This window comes from Symphalangus syndactylus, chromosome 6 (genome assembly GCF_028878055.3).
Source record: "Symphalangus syndactylus isolate Jambi chromosome 6, NHGRI_mSymSyn1-v2.1_pri, whole genome shotgun sequence".
Classification (NCBI taxonomy): domain Eukaryota; kingdom Metazoa; phylum Chordata; class Mammalia; order Primates; family Hylobatidae; genus Symphalangus; species Symphalangus syndactylus.
In genome coordinates, this window is record NC_072428.2 from 80,981,495 (window position 1) to 81,006,452 (window position 24,958).

At 43.2% G+C, this 24,958-nt stretch overlaps 1 protein-coding gene across 12 annotated transcripts in view; it reads left to right on the top strand.

Moving 5' to 3' along the window:
• AMOTL1 (angiomotin like 1) overlaps positions 1 to 24,958 on the top strand; it is a 136,757-nt gene that overhangs the window by 4,507 nt on the left and 107,292 nt on the right. For 2 of the 12 annotated variants that reach the window (XM_055283318.2, XM_055283322.2), the window contains exon 1: positions 226 to 395. The exons of 4 other annotated variants lie outside the window; for them this stretch is intronic. Coding sequence is in view for 5 of the 8 variants with exons in the window: in XM_055283314.2 (XP_055139289.1) it covers positions 23,482 to 23,530 (49 nt within the window). In the remaining 3 variants the exon portion in view is untranslated. Of the gene's footprint in view, positions 1 to 225; positions 396 to 3,682; positions 3,804 to 23,261; positions 23,531 to 24,958 lie in introns of those variants that run through there. 6 more of the 12 variants (XM_055283314.2, XM_055283321.2, XM_055283311.2 and 3 more) reach the window with 4 other exon arrangements.

Sequence of the window (24,958 nt, forward strand, 5' to 3'; positions counted from 1 at the left end):
CGATTTGTTGAAATTTATTATCTTTATCCCAGGGAATGCCTTCCTTGGCTCTTGATCTTTATTTTCCTTGACCTGCTAACAAACTTTTTTTTTTAATACTTTAAGTTCTAGGGTACATGTGCACAACGTGCAGGTTTGTTACATAGGTATACATGTACCATGTTGGTTTGCTGCACCCATTAACTAGTCATTTACATTATGACATAATGCTATCCCTCCCCCATCCCCCCACCCCACGACAGGACCCGGTGTGTGATGTTCCCCGCCCTGTGTCCAAGTGTTCTAATTGAATTCCAACCTTTTTATAATAATGTTGGTTCTTCCCACAACCAGCCCCCATCCTGAAGCTGTCTAAGGACTTTCAGCCACCAGTTATCTCATTAGCATAAATTCAGGTATGGTTAAAAGGTACTTGTTATGAATAAAAAAAAGATGCTTCTGTCACCTCTATCACTCAGGAAATTTCAAGGGTTTTAGGAGCTCTGTGCTGAGAACCAGGGATGAAAACCAAATATATGTATATTTTTTATTATATTGTATCATCACAGAAGTCCTAAAAATTTAGTTTGAATTCTCTTGCAGTGTCTTGTAACCTTGAGCAGGTGATTAAACTGCTTTAAGCCTCAGTTATTTAATCAACTCAATTGGGACCTTGCATGGATATGGTAAATGGTGTATGTAAAGTCCATGTATTGAATGTGCTTGGAATTCAGGAAGTGCTTTTATTTTATTGTTTTATTATTATTATTATTCATTTAAAACATACTTATTTCCCAAGATTGAAGGATAAAATAGCTTTTATCAGTTATCCCACCTACTAATCAAACCGTTTTTATTTCTGGAAACTTCTCTACAACTTACCTAGTCTCCAAAAGGAGGTAGTCAGGAATGGTCATTAGGTCAGTGGAATTATTTAGTGATTTGTCCCTGGAGCCACATGTGGAATGGTTTTCCATCTGAGGTTTTGGTGATAGTTCCACTACTTTTTTGCCTCATGATTGGTAGTCCGTTCCACCTTTGAATTTTTATATCAGTCTGCAAGTGAACAATTATTGGCTCCTTGGGGGATTGATTCTCAGTGTTGCAGCAAGATCATATAATAAAATTAAGTCACCAAAAAGGGGATTTTTTAAAGGGCAGTAGAGAAAGGGGTGTATCTCTGGATGAATTCTGTATCAAAGGTGGCCAAGATGGAGTATCAAGAAATATGCTTTCTTTCTTGAGATGGTGGTACCATTTTCTGAGGAGGCAAAGCCCACACCTTTCCATAGCCTTTCTGTGGTTCCATGCATAGCTAGAAGTTACGGCCGTCTGAGAGGATTAGAAAGGATGTGTAGAGAGTTGGGATGAACCCAGATGTGACCACGTCTGCCCTGTGAATAACCTTGACTGACTCTCCTCTACCTGGAGGATAGATATTTGGTTTGATGTAGGAGGAACGCCATAACCTGCATCACTCATACCCACTATGACATTCTAGTTGTATGGAACTATGGGGCAATCCTCTACATTCAGCTTGATTTCCTCCACCTGCATGCTCCTCTTCCCCCTTCTCCCTTTCTCTCCTGGCTTGCTCCTATCCAGCCTTCAACACTAATCCCACGTATCATGTCCTCCTGGTGGTTTTCAATCTTGGCTGCACATTAGAATCAGGAGGAGTTTTTAGAAGTCCTGAGACCAATTCCCAATCCTGAATGATTACATCCGAATCTCTGGGATGTGGACCCAAGCATCAATGTTACTGTGTTTTTTTGTTTGTTTGCTTGGGTTTAATCACATCTCAAGTGATTTCAATGTGCAGCTAATATTGCGCTACACTGTGGCCACCTTATTCTTTTTTGTAAATCTAGCAGCCAGCACAGTGCCCAGCACAAGTTAATCTTCAGTAAATATTTGTTGAATGACGGAGTGAGGGTGTCACCCTGAGACACTTTATCTTTTCAGTTGTATATCTCTAAGACTGGCCTTTCTGCTTGTTGTAACAGTGCCTTGAGGACTGGATCCTTTCTTCTGTGACCTATATCTCCTATGTTTATTCCTGGGGCTTATCCAGCTTATTTTTTATCTTTCTTAAAAATTGAAGTTTTGAAAGTCAAATTTCTAAACTTTAGTTTTTTAGTATAAAAGTAATATATGCTTATTTTAGAAAATCTGGACATTAGAAAGAAGAGGTGGGGGAGCCCACTCTCACCGCCCACAAGCAAACTGGTCCCTTGTTTTCTTAACCTTTCATAATTTGTTGGCCTTTGGGGTTGCTTGACCCTCTGGCATGCCTCAAGGAGCTCAATTGCTGCTGTCTCTGCTCACCTGGTGAACTGGCCTATGAGTGCCAGGAGAGGAGTGTGTCATGAGAATAGCATTCTTGGGAGCCACCAGGGCTAACTCCCCTGAGGGCCAATATGCAAGGAGAAAGTGTTTTCTTGTGCTAATCTGGCCTTCCTCATTCAGGCAGGATGTATGCTGGGTCTTATTAGGACAAATGATGACATTTGTATAACTTCTTTAAAATAATAACTTAAATATTTCCCAGTCTGCTCTTACCCCCTTGTCCTCCAAAAATATGGGATGAGATTGCAGCTCTGGATCACAGTGTTTATGCCTTAGTCAGGATAGGCTAAACCCCAGTGTCAGTGGCTTAACACAAGGAAGACTGCGTTTCTTGCTTGTGCAATGGTCAAGTGTGGAGTTGTCAGAGGGCTGTGCTTCATGTGTCATTGAGGACCCCGGCTTCTTCCATTTCCTGGCTTCACCATCTTCTAGGGGCTCAGATCCTTTCACTGATGCTTTGCATCCATTTGTCAGGTAAGTGAATCAGGTGAGCAAGAATGTTCACCCTTGATTGCCTCAGCCTGGAGGCAAAATACTCACTTCCCCTCATTTTCCAAGGGTAAGAACTAGTCCCACAGCCTCACCCAGATGGAATGGGGTGGGGTGGAAAATGTAGTCTAGTTATACACCAGGAAAAAGAGGAGAAGACACACATTGGTGATCACTAGCTGACTATACCAGTCATATTTCTCTTATTGCTCAAACCATTATGACTGAGCCTCATTTGGGCCATATGGGTGCTTGGTCTTGGTATTATTTAGGATATAGGTTGGGCTGCTATAACAAAGGCCAAAATGACAGTTACTTAAACAATATGTAAGTTTATTTCTTTTTCACTTAGAGCATGAGCAGTCCAGTGCTGATCTGGTGGCTTCAGGGTGCACTATATCCTCAAAAGTAATTTCCATGCAGTGGTTCAAGGTGACTGTTTCAGCTTCTACTATCATATCCATATTCTAGTCCATAGACGAGGGAGAAGGAAAGTGGTGGGCACAATCTGAAAGCTGCACACATCTAATGGTGTTCACTTATATTCCATTGGCCTGAACTTTAGTCACATGGCTACCCGCAGTTCCAAGAAGATTGGGAAAACTGGGTGGGGATATGGTGGAGTCTATTATCAGAGAATAGCTGGGTAGGATACAGGGAGAAAGAGATGCTAGATGACTAGCAATCTTCCTAACAAGTTATAGGAAGCACATCTTAGTGGTTAAGAGCATGGGTATCAAGCCATACTGAGTGGTGAATTTTAGCTCCACCTCTTACTTGCTTTATGACCATAGACAAGTTACTTAATCTGTATCTTCTTTTTCTAAACTTTAAAATTGTGTACTACTTTCTGATGCTTTTCCAGACCCACTTACCATCCTTTATCACTCTTCTCTGTGCCCTGAAACACTTACCTTTTGGAATGCATCACCTGGATTCCTGTTGGATTTGACCAATAAGAGGCACTGGCAGGATACAGGAGGGTGGTAAGAAAGAGAACCCAGTGTACCTACTTCCTTCCCATCAAGCTGTGGGATAATATGGCTGTGTGATTCTACTGAAGGCCACAGATACCATAGAATGTCCCTCTCTTACAGCATCCTGTCTTGCTGGATTCTGATAACTTCCCCTTCCAGCTTATGGGTGTATTAGGGTTCTCCAGAGAGACAGAACCAATAGGATATATATAGGTATCGTTGAATGAGAGGGAATTTATTAGGGGAATCTGCTCTTGTGATTATGGAGGGTGAGAAGTCCCCTGACAGGCTGTCTGCAAGCTGGGGAACCATGGAAGCCATGGTGAGGCTCAGTCCAAGTCTGAAATCCTCAGAACCATGGAACATGATGATGTAACTTTCAGCCCAAGGCCAAAGGCCTGAGAACCTGGGTAACCAGTGATGCGAGTACTGGAGTTCAAAAGCCAAACAACCTGGAGTTCTGATGTCCAAGGGCAGAAGAAGAGTGTCCCAGCTCTTGAAGAGACAGCAAGGATTTGCCTTTCCTCAGCCATTTTGGTTCCATCCAGGCCCCCAGCCAATTTGATGGTGCCAATCCACATTGAAGGCAGATCTTCCCCACTCAGTCTACCTACTCAAATGCCAGCCTCTTCTGGAAACACCCTCACAGACACACCCAGAAATAATGCATCATCATCTCTGTAGGTATCCCTGAATTCAGTCAAGTCGACACCTAAAACTAACTATCACAGGGATGGTAGCAGCTCCTCATGGTGACTAGCCCCAGGGTGCTTCATCATCATTTGCTGTTTTCCTTCAACCCTTTTGTAAATAGTTGCTTCATTAGACTGTCTTCAGTCACTCCTTTTGCACCTACCATCTGTTTCCTGATAGGACCCTGACTGATACAATGGGGATAATAATAGTATTGACCGCAGCCCATGGTGTTGAGGATTAAATGCATTATGTGAGAAATGCCTGATTGTAGTAACCACCATTAAATGTCTTTCTGTCTGATACCTTCAAGTATGGTCAAAGCTTTCTGAAAGATTTGGCATATAAGTTAAATAATACTGTCACTTATCTCCTCTACCCTACCCTGTTTCAGAAGGATGGGTTGAGATTCAAGACTTTTGAACAAATCTGTTCTAAGATAAAGGTAAAGTTTCCTCCCTCTCATTTATATGGGGATGAAAAAAGGAGAAAGGAACCAGGCTGGATTCACCTACTGTGTCAGGCACTTTATATTTTATACATATAACCTTTGTACCCAGCTTATGGCTTGGGTCATGTCACCCACAGTTGTACCCCCAAATATAACAATTTCCAAGCATTTGCCTGCCCATCTTATGAGAAATGAAGTCTTTTTAAAGGCCACCCTCCAGTTTTATGTCCAGGAATCCTTAGGTGGTGCTTATTTGCATGCACAGAGTCAGTTCTGGCTGCTCTAGTGTCTTGTCAGGGGAGCTGGGATTCAGAAACACGATATTGAGGCCTGTGAACACCATGATAACTGCTCCATGCCCTCTCTTTTCCACTTGACACTAGCCATTGCTGCTGCTGCCCCTACTCACACCAGAACTTGGAGGCTTGGCCTTTGCTTACTTGAGAGCCTGACTGGTTTCCCAGGGTCCTACTCTCTCCTGGCTGCAGGGATGAGGATGCTACTTTCTTGTGCACTCTCTGAGTGGACCCAGGTCCTTCTGATTGCGACACAAGCCTACACCTGTCCTAGGTTTTGGGATTGGGTTGGCTATGTGTGCGTAGCCTTGAGCTGGCCTCCAACTGACAGGGGCGTCCCTATCCCCTGCCTTGCTCCCGTGATGTACCCTAGATCTCTCCACCCCTTAGAAGCCTATGTATCCTGCCATCCTTCTCCTCAAGCTCTGAACACAGCTGCTGAGAGCTAACTTTTTCTCAGGATGATTGACAGTGGAAAATTCAATTCCCTTCACAGGAAACCTCACCCTACCACGGGTGTGTGGTTTGGCCTCCTGTTCCAACAAAACAATCACAGAATAGTTCAGCGTTGTTACACTTCCCCAAATCTGAGTAACTCAGTCTTTCCCATGATTAATCTTGTTGGGCACATTAGTTTATTTCATTCTCAGAACAACTTAGTGAAGCAGATGAAATTATTTTCATTTTCTGAAGGAGGAAACAGAGGCTCAGAAAGGTTAAAGGATCTGCCCAGAGTCATTCGGCTAGAGGCAAAGATTAGATTCAACATATAGTCTCTGGCTCCAGAGCCAGTTTCGGTTTTCTAGGAAGGAGAATGCACAAGTTGGTCTCCTCCTAGGGAGACTGTATTGGGAATTGAATAAATATGTTAAAGTATCCAGCACAGGGACAGGCAATACAATACATGGATATTCAGTACGTATTTCTTGAACAAAAAATGACTGGTAGGCACTCAAAACTATATATATATATATTTTTTTTTTTTATTTTTTTAGACCACCAAATAATGATCAATATTATCTGAATATTGATCTGAAACAACAACCATAAAAACTCCTTTTCGCTTCTTTCATTTATTTCCTGCCCTTCCCATCCATTCATTCCTATGTATTGCAGCACAGAGTCCCCGGGACACGAAATCTCCCCTGGTTTCCCAATAGTGCTGATACTATTTCTAAAGGAAACAAAACCTTTGCAGCAGCACAATTTGGGGCAAGGCGGTAGAAGCCTAAGGAGAATACAAAAGCACAATTCAGGGCAAGTGGACTCAAACTTGGATGTAAAATTTATCACCACTCCCCTAATATTGGTTTGCAAAGTGATATTACACATTGCTCAGGAAGTGAGTTTTATTTCAGGGTATTCTAGTTGGGAGAGAGAATGGAGTAGGAAGGGGGAAAATGACAATAAATTCTGAAGATAAATGGTTATCTGCTTTGGCTAAAAAGAAAAAAAGATCAAGGAAAGAGATCTGGAGTAATGGGATAAAACATATATATGCTCACATGCATTTGCACAGCACACACACACACACACACAGGAAAATGGGAAGGGCATTTTCCCTGCCAAAAAGATGTTTCTACTAGAAATAAATGGAACTGTGGCCATTCATTCCTGAAAATTAAACACAAGCGTGACTCCCCAGAAATGATATTTCATCAGTTGTTAAGCACTAAGGGAGTCAAAAGAGTGTATAAATTACTAGTGTGATTTGCTCAAGGATACTATGATTATGGTTTCTGGGGCACATTCTTGCTGGATGATCATTGTGGAATTTATCCTGTTTGTTTTTTATTACTCTCACACTCCTCAAATCAGTTTTGCCCAGTGTGGACACATTAAATTAATTTGATATTCCTGGTTTGCTCTCTCTCCTGCTCACCCCCTCTCCTTTCCATTTTCTCTCCTTTTCTCACTCTCTTCTTTCCCTCCTCTATCTCTGCCTCTGTTTCCCTAAGTCAGTTGCACCCTCCTCAGCCCCCGCTTGCCTCCTCTTGCTCCCTCCTCCTTTTTCCATCTTATATTGGAATATGGACAGAAAAGGCAGTGCTTGCCTTCCTAGGGCTCTCTGCCAGAAAATGGAACAGGTCAGATTATAAAAGGGGATAAAAAAAGAATGTTCCTTGGCAAAATGGGGGAAACGTGTTCAGGGATGGTTTGCTGTCTCTTGCTGTCTGCTGCCTGTTGAAATACACTCCTTACAGGACCGCTGCATATGAACATTTATCCTCATGGCACATATGTGTGGTTATGTTAATGTCAAATATGTATAAACATTTATTTCTGCTTAATTCTCTTCCCCCTGTGACCTTTGTACCCCCAAATCTAGAGTGGACAAGATTACTGATCCCCTGATGGTAAGGTTTATTAACCTTTTCTCAGGGATTTTTTAAAAGATCACTGGGAAGAGTGGACACTGAGACTGCTTTCAGGTTACTGTCTAACAGTAAATAGCTTTTGGAAACTTTAGGTTCTTAAGAAAACACAGAAGGGACATGTGGGTACAAAACCTGGTCTGGAATGAATCCTGTGGAAAATACAGGGTTTGGGGCCGGTGGGGTGGGGTACGATAGTCTACTGCTGGGATCTGTAAACCCGCCAGGGCTCCTTTGTTTGTCTCTCAAGAGTTTGCTGTTTACTGTCTGTTGACCATGAATAAATGTCCATTATTGTTGCTCTTGTGGTTAGTCAGCCAGAGAGTTAGACTTTAGGCTCCTTTTATAAAAATATTTACCTGTTAGCTCTAAAAGTCATTTTCCCTCAAATTCAAACGGGGACTCCAGACCGAATATTTGCTGTGAACTAAGGAGTGTGGCAGGCAGTTTTATGTCACTGTCTGGCTGTGGTGGGGGTTAACTTCAGGTGAACAACGGATACCTCCCCCTCCATTGGTTCCCCTCCCATCTTGTAGGCGGGTGATTAGGATCAAAAGAATTAGCACATTTAAAGCATTTAGAATAGTGCCTGAAAATGACTAGCATTTAATAAATATTATTCTCATTCTACTGCTTTCCTAGTTTTTTTTTTTTTTTTTTCCTGTCTTCCACTCCTTGCCTTGTCACTCTCAAGTATGGCTCCTTACCCTGAAGTCCATTTTGTTTCTCCTCTCTTAATTCATTTGCTGACATTGAAAAAAGATAGAAAAAGGAATTAAATTACAAATGGCTTTATTAAATGCATTATAATAAAAAGAGCTAATATTTATTGAGTGCTTTTCATGTGTTAGATTATAACATTATGTCAGTCATCTTAAAACAATCCTGTAAGACAGGTACTATTACTTCCCTCATCTTACAGATGGGGAACTGAAGCTAAGACAAGTTAAATAACTTGCCAAATCATACCTGGTAAGTGGTAGGGCCAGGGCTTAAACCCAGCCCTGTTATTCTCTATTGCTAGGATTCCTAACCACCATCTTCAGTTCCAGAGCAAGTCACTAGAACCCAAACTCCTGATTCTCAATTACAGATTCTTGGCAGAACCCTAATTTGTGACTAAGTATGTTTGACTACAAAACCTTAGCTTGACCTACTCACAATACTGCCTACAACTGCCACACACTGCAAGCTAGGCGCAGGCATGCGAGGGTGAGTGAGACACAATCCTTCCCTCAAAGGACTGGTAACTTAATTGGGAAGAAAGATCTATTAACAGGAGCATTTACAACGTGGAGTTCTAGCTCCTTCAGGCCAGTCGGCACTGATGGGCTGCGTGACCTTGGGCAAGTGATCTAACCCCTGTGGACTTCAGTTTCCTCATCTGTGATATGGGAAAGCAAATATCTACTTCATAGGATTATTGGAAGGGGTTAAGTGAGATAATATATATAGAGTGCCTAGCACATATTCGGCACTCTATGAGCAATTTCAATTATTGTTGTTATTATATGGTGACTGCAAGGGGGACATGGGACCCCAGAGAAGAGGAACCTGACTCAGTCATGGAGGTCAAGGAGAGGCCAGGCTGTCTTTCCGGATGAAATCCATCCATCACAGTGTGACCCGAATGGCATCATGTATGCCTCAGAACAGCTGGCGGCAGCCATTGTGAGCTCTTCCTCTGGGGTCCCTGTGACCAAATGCTGAATAATAAAGTGCAGAAGAGTGAAGCTGAATCTTCTCTCCCATACAAACCCAGATTTAGCATGGGAACGCTACAAAGTGGGACTGTAACCTTGTTATCTCCTTCCTCAAATGCTGTCCACACCCTCATGCCTCACAGTGTCTGTTTTGCTTACTCTTAAGAAGTCCTTAAATTTGGCTCAGTAGTATTCAGCGGGACAAAGCTGTTAACACCGTGCCCACTTGGATTTCACTCCTTTTTCCATCCTTATCGGTATTGCTTTTTACTACTATCAGCTTCTTATAGCTGACATTCCACACTGTTTACCAAATGAGAGACTAAGGGCTCCACTAAAGGAATTTTAGGGATATAACCTAGTGTAGGTAGGTTGGTATTTGCCAGACTTAGGAAATAAAACACAGGAGACTCAGTCAAATTTGAATTTCAGATAAACATTGAATAATTTTTTTAGTATAAGTATGTCCACTACAATATTTTGGACACAAAATACTAAAATATTTTGTTGTTTATCTTCAGATAAACAGATAATTTCAACTCAGATCCAACTGGTGTTTCAGCTGGCAGCCCTAGGTGTAGGAGCAACATCTGGGGATGCTCTGCTCTTTGCATTGGATTTTGGCTTGCTCTTAGTAGGTGTGATAAATGGTGACTCAGTTCCATGTCACCAGGTATTCAGTTGCCACTTGACTCCATTTAGGTGCTTACATCACTGAGACTTGATTGCTGCTATGCATATTATTTTATCACCTCAGTTAAAAAATGGATGCTTGAAATTAACCCTTCCTACAGTAGAAATCCTAAACAACTTCAGGGATTTGATGCATGCTCCACTGTGTGCAATATATAAACACAGCAGACTGCCTACTCCTGGACTGGTTACATGGCTTCTGGGGTCTGAATGTTAAGGTTTTGATTTTCTTCCATTCTTTCTTTTAGCAGAAGCTCATGTCTGATGGACTCCATTTTGGAGAGTCAGAGCATCTTAGTGTCCTCATAGGAGGGAATACCCAATGCCGTCCTCCTTAATGCACCATCACTCAGCCTCTGCTAGAACATCTGAGCAGGTGTTGTGTGAATGGGGGAGGAGCTCCTGCTTCCTGAGAAAACCTGGTCTATTGTTACACAGTGATCATTATTATAACGATTTCTTTATAGAGAGCTGAAACCTGACTTACTGTTTCTTACACACAGTTGTCCATGTTTTGCCTTCTAGAGCTTTCCAACATTTATTTTACTGAAATGGGAGGAGTTCCCGTATCCCCATCACAGGGCCTGCGACAGGGGCGTGGCTCGCTTCTTCAGCGCCCCGCTGCTCAAATTCCTAGAGGGAGCATGCAGACAGGCAGGTTGTGGGGAACGTTTTTGGGCTCCAATCCCACGGCAGCATCCAGGGTTGAGTGTTTACAGCTCCCGAAGCCCCAGTGGGTGTGTGTTACAGTGTGCTCTTTCAGTTTTGCTGTCTGCAGGCCGCTTGTGTTAATCAGCTCAGTTAGACCCTCTGCCTTATCGCAAGGACAGAGGGCTTTCTGTATCCTGCGTTCTTGCCCTAGTGTACCAGAAAAATCGGATCACACGTGGGCTTGGAGGATGGGTGCAAGGTTTTATTGAGTGGTGGAGGTAGCTCTGAATAAGGTGGACGGGAAGCCAGAAGGGGGATGGAGTTGGAAGGTGGCCTTCAGCTGGAGTCAGGCTGCCCAGCAGCCAGACTCTCCTCTGACTGCCCCTAACCAAATTCCGCTGTCGATGGCCTGCAGTGTCAGGTGGTGTCTGGTGGTGTGCTCTTCTGCTCCTCTCGACGCCCAGCCGCTTGTGTCTGTGCCCGCTAGGGTCTCGGGTTTTTATGGGCACAGGATGGGGGGCGTGGCAGGCCAAAAGCAACTTTTTGGGTGCAAAAACAGAAATGCCTGTCCTCATTTAGGTTTGTGGGCACAGGCCCGAGGATGGAGCCCTTGCCAGGGACCCCACCCTTCTCTACCCAGCACTTCCCTGCCCTCCTCCCATATCATTACTATGACCCAACATAAGGATATATTTTATGTTTAGACCCACAAACACAAATGCAAATATAAATATAACTAAACAGAATTTCATGGACTAGCAATTACTCTTATTTGGCTGCATCTGGTATTTCCTATTATATTCTATTTCATTGATTTAAAATGCGGGTCAGGACCCTGTTAAATTGATTTCGTGACCCACAATTAGGTAACCAACTACTGTTTGAAAAACATTATTGCTCTATAGTGTTACAGAGCAAATACAGAATAAGTGTATTCCTCATTTCATTCTAAAAGATTTTGAAATATTTGAAGGTTGTCATTATATTATGTCTTAATCTTCTTTTTTCTACACTAGATATGGCCGTTTCCCCATGCATTCCCATCCTGCCCAACACCTTCTGAGTGCTTTCTAGCTGAGAAACATTTCACTTAAAATTTGGCACTGAGACATGAGCACATCACCTGACATATAGCTTGGCCAATATGTGGCATTGTGGGACCATTAGACCCCTTGATTTCAACTCCCCTGCCTGAGTTTATATCAATCAGTTAATTAATATTCATTTGGGTATAGTTATAATTACTAATTTACCTAAAATACCTAACCTAGCCCATTTTTTTTTTCTGTTTTGTCTATTATCGTATCTTGAAATATTTTTCCTATTTGTTGGGGTGGGTAGATGGGGAGCTCAAATCAAGTTGACAATTATTCATGTTTCCTGGATCTGCCCAAACCTCAGGAAATATAAACAAAAAGAAACTATGAGTCTAGCACAGTCTAGCACAGCAATAATTAAAACTCCATGAAAATGACCATATTTGGTAAGAAAATGGCTAACAGGTTAATAATAGTTAATATTTCTAGAACACCTGCTGCAAGTTAAGCTGGACTGAGAGCTTTACATGTAATTTACTCATGAATTTCTCACAGTCCTTTGAGGTAGATACTATTGTAACCACTGCTTACGAAATGAGGAAAAATGGCTTTACAGAAGTTAAGTCGTTCAGCCAATATTATAGGACTAATAAGTGGCAGAGGAGGGGTGATTCCAGGCCCATCTGACTGCTAAGTCTGTGTTTTAAAATCTGTAACTGCCTCCCACAGAGAGGAAACTGCCTCTGGTGGTTTAAAAAGAGAGAGTGACTATAACATGCCTAGCATAATGCTTACATGGAGGCTTAATAAATAGATCTTACTGTCTCCTATAAGGAAAGGGAACAGCTTAGTAGCAAATTCAGGCCACTAAGAGTCCCCAGGAGTCTGTGAAAACTGTCTAGATTCATCACTAACCACAATGGGGCAGGCCTCAGAGTGCTTTCCAGTTGGGAAGTAAGCTCTGGAGTCAGGAAACATCTTTCTTGTACCCATGAGATGGGAGGCAACGTAAAATGGTGGTTAAGAGCAAGAGCTGCTCACACCTGTAATCCCAGCACTTTGGTAGGCTGAGGCAGAATGGATCACCTGAGGTCAGGGGTTCAAGACCAGCCTGACCAACATGGTGAAACCCCGTCTCTACCAAAAATACAAAAATTAGCAGAGCATGATGGCACATGCCTGCAATCCCAGCTACTTGGAAGGATGAGACAGGAGAATAACTTGAACCAGGGAGGCAGAAGTTGCAGTGAGCCAAGACTGTGCCATTGCACTCCAGCCTGGGCAATAGAATGAGACTCCATCTCAAAAAAGCAAAAAAGGCAAGAGTTCTGCAAAAACGGACTTGAATCTTGGCCCTGTTAATTTCATTTAATTAATTTCAAATTAATTTCAGGGTTTTTTGAGGCTTTTGACACAGTTATTAGCTAAAAAATCAAATGTTCAAAGATATGGAGCGGTGCCTAATATCTGGAGAGCAGCACTACCATTTATTCTTTCATTTATAATTGAGAAAGTTTTTGATGGTACTAACAGAACAAAGTGGTGGCAGGAGGTTTTGGAACGGCTGGTTTAAATGGCTTCAGGAGACTTCAGTTTTTTGTTTAGCTACATGATTGAATGCATAATAAATGCTTTGTGCTTTTGACTATCAATACCTAGAGAAAGTGCATCAGTGAAGAGATGCAGGACGTTCAACTGATTGGCAAAAAGCAAGCTTTAGCTTGTCTTACAGGATGCTTAGTTTGCCAGTACACTTCAGACCAATGGGACAGTCATAGATGGTATGACAGTGTTTAAAGGCAACAAAAGGCTACATCTCCATGTGGCCAGCACTGTCATGAGCCTCACTAAGCTATTTTGAATATTTTTAAGCAATGATAAATTTTAAAAAAATTAGACCCCACCTAAAGTAGTACATAAAGTATAGCAGGATTTCTGTATACTCTGCAATCAGTTCTTTGAAAGAAAAGTCAAAAAGTAGAAAATACAAGAAAAGTTTTTGGGATATAATTTGAATGACTGTGAAAACATGACCTTTGATACCAAACTCATTTGCTCACTCCTTAACTTGACGGCAAAGCCCAGTATGTACAACTGCGTTGAGTGTGGGTGGTCTCCAAGGCCACACTGCTCTCTGAATTGATTTTGAGTTTTGTTTGTAAGATGATCACAGTCATGTTACACTGACCTGAAGGGCATATATATACATAACACTTTAAAAAAAACACTCTGCCTCATTCTTATTTCAAGATGAATTTCTATACAGACTAGATATGTTTTTTTCTGAAGATCATATCAATTAGGCATTTTGAAAATGACTTAAAATGTTTTCCTTAATGTTCTCAGAAAACAAGTTTCTTTTGTGGTTTTAACCAAAAAAGTGCCCTTTTTGTCACTGGATTCACCTAGCATTCATAATTTTTTTTTCATACAATGAATTAAAATTTGCTAAAATCATGGACTAGCTTTCTGGTTGGATTTCAGGTGAGATGTATTTTAAGGCCAGAGCTTTTCTCAATATTTGATTTTTTTCCTCAATATTTGATTTTTAAAAAATATACACATAAGTGCTGCATTTATATCTGCTGGTTTAAATTCTGTCATATTTCACTTCTAGACATTTAGTATGGCAAATCATATTTTACTTAAGCATTTGTAGTTTGGAGTATCTGGTACTAGCTAAGAAATAATTCTATAATTGAGTTTTCTACTCACCATATATGGATCATTCCTCATCTATAATGTGCCCCAAAGGCAGCTTCATTTTCCAGATACCTTGACACAGAGTAAAGTTTTTCATCATTTAGGTGCAAAAAAAAAAAAAAAAAAAAAAAAGGGCAAGAGCTCTGCAAAAACCAGACTTGAATCTTGAATCTTGGCTCTGTCACTTATTAGCCATGTGATCTCAGGTAATTCACAGGACCTCGCCTAGCCTCCAGTCCACATGGGTAACACATGGGTAATAATATCTACCATATTGATGGAATGAGATAATGAATGAAATCATCTGGTTCAGAGGAGACACTCCATATGTGCCAGTTCAACATGGAAAACTCGATTATGATATTTCTTCTCGTACAATATCATGTGCCTGTTTCCTTATTTAGGTTGAGATTCTGAGTGCATAGAAATATAGGCCCTCGAATATCCTAAACCAGTGGATCTCAAAGTGTGGTCCATGGACAAGCAGCATCAGCACCATCAGAGAATTTGTTGCAAATGCAAATTCTTGGGCCCCATCCAGGCTTACCAAATCAGAAACTCTGGAGCGGGGCCCTGCAATCTGTTTTACCAAGCCCTTCAGGTGATACTGATACAGCTAAAGTTTAAGAACTACTGCCCTAATGGCACTGAAGATTCTGAGTCTTCTCTTGTTTTCAACAGGACTCAGTCAAAGCTCTAAAGAGGCTGCATCTTTTGGGTAGATATTGTAATCAAATACATAGAATGTGCAGTTTACTTTCAGGTTGTTTCCATTTAATCTTTTTACTGTTGTTTATCCCAAACTGGCCATTTTCTGATGTTCCCTTTCTTTCCTCTATTTAATTTGAAACCCCTATTGTATATACCTTACATCATATAGGTTGAATAGAAAGGATCCATTCCTAGACACTCAGGTAAAGGAGGCAAGTAACATTCCTAAAGAGCTTTCCTGGGCCATCCCTGCATCCTCAGCACACGGTACCTGCAGGGACTATACTTCCTTTGCCTCCTTTAAGTTCCTGGAACTTTCTGAGAATTTTTCTACCACAAGATCTTTGCACATGATATTTGCTTGACCTGGAATGCTCTTCCTGCCTCCTTTATGTGGCCAAACCTTCTTGTCTTTTAGGTCTTTACTTACATATCTCCTTGGAGAAGGCTTCCCTTTTCATCCTCTCTAAATGGCCACTTTCTCCCTAATTGTTAACCCCTCTGTTACTGCAGTCCTAGTCTGCTCCTTTTTTTCATTGCACATAGGCCAGTTTGTAATTGTAGACTTGTTTATATGTTTTAGTAAGACAAAGCCCATACCAGGGTATTTGAGCATCTAGCAGAGTACGTGGATTATCAATGTAATCAATAATTTTTTTTTTGATGGTGTTGGGGGAACAGGGTGTCATTCTGTCACCCAGGCTGGAGTGCAGTGGTGCCATCCTAGCTCACTGTAACCTCAAACTCCACCACACCTGGTCAATTTTTTATTTTTATTTTTATTTTTTGTAGCGACAGGGTCTGACTATGTTGCTCAGGCTGGTCTTGAACTCCTGGAGTCAAGTGATCTTCCTGCCTTGGCCTCCCAAAGTGCTGGGATTACAGGAATAAGTCAATGTGCTCGGCCAATATTTCTGAATGAATGAATGAACCATTATAGTTCTCATATACTTTGCCTTCTTTCAAACTTTATTGTGCTTTCAGTTAATGCTCTATTTAGGACTTAATTTTTTTATTTTTTATTTTTTTTTTAGACAGAGTCTTGCTCTGTCGCCCAGGCTGGAGTGCAGTGGCGTGACCTCGGCTCACTGCAACCTCTGCCTCCCAGATTTAAGCGATTCTCCTGCCTCTGTCTCCTGAGTAGCTTGGATTACAGGCACCTACCACCATGCCTGGCTAATTTTTGTATTTTTAGTAGAGACAGGGTTTCACCATGTTGGCCAGGCTGGTCTCCAACTCATGACCTCAAGTGATCCATCCGCCCTGGCGTCCCAAAGTGCTGGGATTATAGGCATGAGCCACTGCGCCTGGCCAGGACTTAATTTTTTCTAGTTATTTCTAATTTTTTCTAGTTATTTTTAATTATTCCCCTCTCTCTCCCAATCCATACTTTGGACTTTTCTGAAGACTTGTACCTAGCATGATACTGGCTCTATGGCTGAGATGCAATAAATGCTTTCTGATTTCTTGATCAATAACTTATAGAACATTTAAGACATGAATTTTAACTTCTTCCCTCACTTTGAGTTTATGCTGTAAAACAAATTTTTCTCCTGAATGGAATCATCTAGACTGTCTGGAACCATTAGGAATGGTGAGAATTTCCCCACTTCTCTGTCTTTCCTTGGCTTTTAAAAAGGTGTAAGACCTGTTGGTCTGTAGTGCATATTCTGGAGAGAGAAGAACTAAAATTGCTATACAGGTTGTGGAGGGGTCATTTCTCTCACTGTTCTTTCTATCTATGAACTGAAAATATATGTTTTCAGTATAAACATCCAATAATTACTTTCATAATGGGGGTTACAAGGGTTCTTTAGGGTGAACATTCTGATCTTCAGCTATTGTGAAACTCCTTATTTTTAATAGTGGCTTTATGTTGTTGTTTTAGAAACTCAGTATGATTCCAGTTTTAGAAACAAAAATGTGTCCATATCATCACTGGAAATCAGAGAGGAAAACATGATTAGCTTTTTTGCTCATGAAAAGAGGAAAGGGAAGCAATCATAATAGAATGATATATTGTAGGGTGGATGGAACTGAAGCTGCTATTAGTATGCAATTACATTCACCCAGTATCTCAGTGGAATGATCAATATGATTAGAAGCTTAGGAGCTTCTTTTAAAGTGGGCAACATCAATTAATCAACTAACTCAGTGGTTCTCAATCAGAGGCAATTTTGCCCCCTAGGGGACATTTGGCAATGTCTGGAGACAGTTTTTGTTTTCATAAATGAAGGTAGAGGGGGTGGTTGCCGCTGGCATCTAGTGGGTAGAGGCCATCCCTACAATGCACTGGGCAGTCTCTCACAACAAAGGATCATCAGCCCCAAATGTCAGAGGGCCGGGGTTGAGAAACCCTGCAATAACATCAGTCAAAAAAGTATTACGAGTTTTCAATACTCCCAAGGTTTCTGTAGTAGTAGTAGCAAATAATGTTTAGAATAACTATTATGTATTGAATATCTACTCCATGCCAGGATCTTCATATTTACAGCTGGTCTGTCTCAGTCCGGGTCTGACACCAGTTTGTTTGGGGCCAAAGTCTCTACTCTTCCTCCTTACCCCATTTGGTACAGGTGCATTTTCTCTGGGCATCAACATGTCTATCCTCAGTTTCTTGTGTTTATATAGATAAAATTATGTGTTTAGTGCATATTAGGTAATATGCTTACAGAAGAAAGCAGTCAAGCAAGAAGAGACTGGTGTGTCACTATGGGTGTGAAACTAAAAACATCCCGGCAAACAGGCCTCAGATCTCTAACTTAATAATCCAGCCAAACTACCTACGTAGCATGGTAGCACAGAGCCTGGTCCTCAGTAGGTACTTAATAAATATTTGTTGGAAAACTTTTTTCATAATCCACACAGAGTCCTTGGTAAGCTTCAAATGGAGCAGGTTGTTCAAATGGTCTCTTCTGTTGCATAACATTTTATTTGTTCCAGGAGCAGTTTCTTCATCCACAGGCACCTGATATTTCCAGAACTACACAGGTGTCGTACCTTGTGTATCTTCCCACTTGCCCTCCACATTGTCCTCCTTTTTGTTTTTCATTCTTTCACTCTGAGACCATCTGGTCCTGATAAAGCCTCATCCCCTTGCCCTTTCCTCTCCTTATGACAATGTACACTCAGTATCCTCTGCTTTAGACACTGCCAGTATTCCCTGAATTATGCTCCTGCCAACAGTTTGCAGGGCAGGGCATGTGTCAGAATCTTCATAGGAGGCATGTGCTATGTGAAAAAGCTTATTTGAGAATATGATTTTATATTTAGAAAAAGGCAGGAAAAAACCCACTAGAGTTGACCCTTGAACAATGCAGGAGTCACGGGCGCTGACCCCCTCACACAGTTGAAAATCCAAATATAACTTTTGACTCCCCAAAAACTTAACTGCTAATAGCCTACTGTTGACTGGAAGCCTTACCGATAATATAAACAGTTGATTAACACATATTTCATATGTTATATATATTAATACTGTGTTCTTACAATAAAGAATAAGCTATAGGAAAGAAAATGTTATTAAGAAAATCACAAGGAAGAGATGATCATCATAAAAGTCTTCATCCTTGTCATCTTCACATTGAGTAGGCTGAGGAGGAGGAAGAAGGGGGTGGGTTGGGCTTGCTGGCTCAGGGTGGCAGAGGTGGAGGAAGATCTGTGTGTAAGTTGACCTGCACTGTTCAAACCTGTGTTGTGCAAGGGTCTGCTGTATTGCCGTTGTAAAACAGAGAACTGAAAGAAAAGCTTGGAAAAAAAACTTCTCACCTGGTGATCATATAGAGGTTTATTAACTCTGGGGTTGATGTGACCATTTGATGTTTATAAAAAGAAGAGATTAAAAGCAAAGGTGTTTAGAAGCATGGCAGCATAGGCTTTCCTTCCTTGTGTCCATGCTTTTGCTCGAAATATCCTCCTTCTCTCAGCACCTGGATTTCTTGGAACCTGCCCTTTTTTTCCTGTGCATCATTCCTCTATGCTCCCATAATGCTTTGTGTCTAATCTCTAGTGTGTTCACCATCATTTTTTATCTTTAGCATACTACACTCTGATGTAGTAAATACTTCTGAAAGTGAATTGCAGGAGCACTGTGACTAACCCCAGTGAGCCAGCTGGAAACCTCAATGTGCTAGGAGTCATTTCGAGTGGATTCTAGGACTGCACCTTTAGAGATTCAGAAACTTGGAGGTGGAACATGAGGAGTTTAAATTTTTACATGCTTTGGTTTCATAAGTTACACTTCAGAAAGTGCTTGAAATGGAACTTAAAAACTATCCTTACTTGTTCTAGGAGCAAAACAAGAATTTTGATCAAAGCAGCCTGGGTGCATTCAATCATTGGTTTGTTCATTCAACAGTCATTAATGGAGAGCTACCAATTGTAGTGATGGTCCCAGGTGAGGCTGTGTGTAGTAGCTGTTCCTTATGTAGTCATGTTCATCCACTCTCCTTTTGCTGTTTGGCTTCTCTGTCTTTGCAAGCCCAAGCCCATTCTTAGGGCCCATTCAGTCAAAGTATTAACTGGTAAGGACTTTAAATGTTTGTCAAGAAGGGGTGCTGAGAAGAGTGAGAGGGGAAAGAGATTTGCATTTTAATAAGAGTATTTAAATTCCTTGGTATTTCAAATTACTGGAGAAGAGGAGGGTTTCTAACTTTTACTGTGCCCAGCACTTGACCTGTATTATCTCATTTAACCCTTGCAATAAGTTTATTAGGCAAGCGTTATTATTTTATAGAGGAGGAAGCTGAGGCTGTCCGTGTCTAGAAATAGATAGAACATGGACTAGAAGCAGGTCTTACTGTAAAGGCCCTGCTCATTCTCCTCTATCCAGATGCCTCTGTTACCTCAACATTCTTCTCGCCTCTATGCTTGTTGGGAACAGCTTGGTATCACTGGAACATCCTGGTACTCGTCCTGTTTTGAGTGAAAGACTGCTCTCTGGGCTCCCCCAAAGAGCACTAAAATTGGCCCATCATCGTCTTAACTTTCTTAGGAATGAGTAAATGACAACTTGGGTCACTTTAGAAAGGATGCTGACCTTTAGGATGAGTGCATAGATCTAAAGAAAGCGCAGATGTGGACTGGTTCACTACCTTGCTGTTAGTGAAGGTGTGTTCAATTTTTATTGTAAACATACTGTTTCCATTAGACATAAACCAGACATCAGAATCTCCAGCCAAGTGTACTTACTGAAAGATGTTATTGATAACTTCTTGCTAGTCAAATTCAAAGTCTTTTTTTGCAGGCCTTAGTTCCTGAACAGTAGATTCAGGAACTAAGTTAAGGCCTGAAAAGATTATTTGTTTTCTGCATTTGATGTAGAACTTATTCACAGATGAGGAAATTAAGGCACAGGAGGGAAACATTGGTCTCCAGCAGTGCTTTCTGCCTGTGCTTCCATGTATCTGATTTACTGGGTATTAATTTGAGGAGTCTAGGCTAGGTCCACCTGATTGAATCAGAAGATTCTTGAACCCACAAGCTGTGCCTAGCACTTCATTGCGGGTCTAAGAATCTGTAACAAATTTGATAGAAGGACCCACTTCTTAAAACTCCCTCTGGCTTCCATGCCTTTACATTTTCCCAGCTCTTCTACTTCTCCAGATTCTTCCTCTTCTCCCTCCTTCTTTCCCTATTTTCCAGTTGTGGACATTCTCCAAATGAACTGATCTTCAAAGCTTCATCTCTCTTTTTCTCTACACCTCTGTCCTCAACTTCTCACCCAGTCCCTTATTCCTTGTTTCCTTTTGCCCAGAGGACAGTAAGTCACTCAGCATCTTTCTCAAACCGTTTCCTCTTCTCAACTGTGCTTCATCTGTCATTGGTCTAATGATCCATTCTTCTAAGACTGCAAGATCTGTTCTTCCTATGATTGGACTCAAAGCCTAGGTTAACTTGATTACTTTGTCCTTTTCCCCAGGATAAACAATGAGTCAATGAGAAGAATCAAATCTTGCTTCAAAGAGTTGATATCTTTCTTTATGACATTTGATATCTCCAAAGATATGGTATCTCTCATTTCCTTTTTATCACCTCTGTCAACCTCACCTATCATTGCTTCCTGCAACTATCCTAGATAGTCTCTTGAAATAATAATAGCAAATGTATATTGAATACTACATGCATTGTGCTGAGTATTTTACATTTGTTATTTTCTTCAGTTTTCACAACCACTCTGTGAGATGCTATTTTCTTCATCTTGCCAAAAAGGATACTGAGGTTTAGAGAAGTTAGGCAACTTGCTCAACATCACACAGATACTGAATGGTGGAGCTACGACTCAGCTCATGCCTGTTTTGTTCTAAACTTGATGGTTGTAACTTGGAAATTTTGCTGCTTCCTAGACTATAGGATGGCATCTAGGAATGGGCAATTAGTAAAGATTAGTTTCCTTTCTTCTTTTTCTATCCATCACTTCTTCCCCAATTTGTATTAAATTCGCTCAAATGCTAGGTGAATCAGTGGTCCCTTCACTGTCCATAAGATAACCACTTCAGCTCCTAATTTGTGATTCAGGGTTCACAATGTGTAATACAAGGCACATTGAGGCAGAAGTTGTTTCTATCCCTGGCTTTGCTACTAAACTTGTTCTGTAACATTGGACAAGTCATTCAACAGCTATGCCTGAGCTTCTTCATCCAGCAAGTGAAAGGTTTAGTTGACACTTTCTTCGATTCTTTCCAGGCCTACATTTTTGTGACGTTGTTATTCTGCCTTCCCTTGTTTTCTCCTCGTTTCTGGTAAAAACCCTTTCCTCTATGCCTTCTTCCCAAGCACCCAGACCTTGTCATCTCCCTCTTGGCTGTTGCCTGTGCTTGCCCAGTGCTGCCTTTTCTTCTTCCTGCTGTGTCTGAACTCCACCACCCTCCCAGGCTCTTCCTTCTGTTTAAAGTTAGTGCCTCTCTCCGCCCTTCCCAGGCATCTGCAGTACTTGGATCTCCTGCTTTGTTGCTTGCCTGTTTTCTGTTCATACATCTTGTCTTCTCAGACAGATAACAGATCCTTGAAGGGCTGGTCAGCTGCTCTAAGTTTCTTTTGTGTGCTAAGTTTCTTTTGTGTGTACCAGGGTAGATGACTTTAAATGGAGTAGGTATTTCATAAATAATTGTTAAATGATTACATTTGGGCTTCATCTTGAGAGCAGAGTTTACTCAGTAGGAGAGCCCATCAGGGGAATCAGAATCAGGACACGCAACCCACCAGAATTGATGAGAGGTAAAACTGCTGGCAGTCTAGTTAGGGAACTGCCACAATCCAGGGAGGAGTCCCTGAAGGCCGGACCTAGATAGCAGGTAAACAGAGGCAGGGAGCACCAGATAAGAGAGGCTTGGTGTGCGCTGACTCTCCCACTAACATCCTGGGCAGCAACTGCACAGTTACCTAGCTTTCTCTTCTCCAAGCAGTAGAGCTGCCCGGATGCCCAGAAAAAGCCAGGCAGAGGTGCTATGGGGCAGGCTCGGGCACCCCAGATCAGGGCTCCAGAGAGCAGCCAGTATAAACCAATATAATGAGGTGGATGAGTAGTTCTCAGCACAGCCTGATTTTAAGAGGTGGGGCAACATTTTCCCAGAGTCGCTTACTTTCTTTACCTCTACTCAGGCAGATAACATACTGGGGATTTGTGGCCAGAGGATGTGTGGTTCTGCGAACACATTTAATATCCAAGGCTGTCAGGTCTGTTTTGGCCCTTCTGTTTGTCAACGGAGCACATAGTAGCAGCTTATCCCCCAATCTCAAGTGCGTGATGGAAGCACTGGGGCCTGGGGAATGCTGAGAAAAGTATGGCCACTTTCCACCTAGAAATTCCACTTCAGAAGAAAAAAAACTAACCTAAGCAGATCTAGACTTTTGGGCAGATCCGGAAACAGAATTTTGGCCGGTGTTGGGCTGCTGGGGAAGGAAGACAAAGTGGAGGGAGAACTGGTGAGTCTGAAATTAATCAAAACCCGGCAGGGGACAAAGCAAGGGAGGCTGTCGCCCTCCTAAGTCTCAGGGAGACACGTCAGCTTGAGCTCCGGGCAATTTCGGCCTGGCAGTCTCCCGGCCGGGAGAGTAGCGGCGGGTGTCTGCAGACGGGCTCTAGGGCCCAGCGGCCGGGCGCCACGGCGGGGGTGGAGTGTAGGGTTATAGTGACGAGCCCGGGCGACCCTCCCCGGCCCGCGCGCGGGGAGCGGGGAGCGCGGACGGCGGCGGGAGCGCGCGAGAAGCTTTAGGACCCAGCAGCGGTTGTCGGGTTTGGGGCTGGAGGTGAAGCCCTGTGTGAATGGGGTTGATTGTCCGGCGCCACTTCCCCGCGCTGCCCCAGGCCATGTCCAGCGCGCTGCCCGGCGGCCGCCTTCCCCAGCCGAGGGACTGAACTAGCCATGATCGCCTCATGTGGAGGGCAAAGTTGCGCCGGGGAACTTGTGAGCCTACGGTGAAAGGTAACCAGCCCCCACTCGAGGTGCCGGGAGGGCGTCTCCGAGTCTCCCACGCGAAGAACCCAGTCGCCCCGGGCTCCCCCGGCCCCTGCTGCTCACGGAAGGGGGCAGCCTCTGGGGGCCCGGGGCTGAGATCCCAGATTGATGTTTTTAAACGGGTTCCCTTGCCCGCTCCAGGTCCAGTTGCCTGCGGGCCGGGCCTCAGCGCCTTGCCGCCCAGCGACCCACGTTGACTGAAGTTGTGGCCCCGGGGTTTGGGCCCCGGGGTGCTCCGCGCCCGACGCGGGGCTGGTCTTTCCGGAGGGGCGCAGCCATATGGCCAGACACTCCGAGGCGCGCCCGCGCCCGCGCGCGGGTCTCGCGGCAAGGGAGGGGACGGAAGGGGGTGTCTGGTGCCGCTTTCCCCGGCGCGAGACAAAGGCGCGCGCACCGGCCCGCCCGACGGGCTCTGGCGCTCTGGACTGGACCCTTTCTGCCCGCCGGCCAGACCCGGCTCTGGCGGGTGGGGGCGACGAAAGGGTCGCACCCCAGCCCCAGACGCTCGGATCGCGTTAGCCGCTGCTCCTTCTTTGTTCTCTCCCCAGACAAGTTTCTTTGACGAACTGGAGAGTTACATCCAGCTCCCGCTTGCCTGTTAGGGCTGCCTTTACAATAATCTGCTTTCAGGAGGAAAAAAATTTAAACTTTCCAAATGGAACTATTTTTTCTTGGAATGTGACATTTGTGGCAAGAGGGAGAGTGGTACGTCGGCTGATGACAGCCGAGCGGAGCGGGGGCCCAGTGCCGGGACAGGGACCGAGCGTGCCCCATAGGCGGCCGGGCTGGAGGACGCGGCGGCAGAGCAGACGAGCTCTGGCGCGCACCTCTAGGGCCTCCGCCACCTGGACTGCGCTCGCGGCGACGTGTCCAAGTTTCCCCCCTCAGAGCCCCAGGCCGAGAATCCCGGGTATCTGCGCAAAGCTCCCGCGCCTCGCCCACTCTACTCTTCCTATCTTTATTGATGACTAGGAAGACTTTCCTTTTCCATTTTTGTTCGAAGATTTTTGGCTTCGGTGTTGATTTCCTGTCTCCGCGTGGCAAATACCTTTTGGCCGGGCTAGCCTGTGGATCACCTGTACTGGGGTTTCAGAGGTGGGCCTTGAGCGTGCGGCCTCCTGAGACGATGCGGTTTGGACCCAACATTTTGTCCCCGTGGTCCCTCAGCTCCCTTTCTCTGTGAGGCCTTGGTTGTCCATTTTCTTCTCCTGAGGCATGTTATGAGAATTGAGTTTTTGTACTGCTTATAGAAGGCCTTGGTGGTGGTAGGGTACGTGGTCTCGAGAGCCATTTGTGATACCTCGAAGATGCTTTCGGCTAACCAAAACAGTAACGTGCTAACCTGCTCACCATAAACGAATTAAACCAGAATAGAGGGATATTAATAGCTACAGT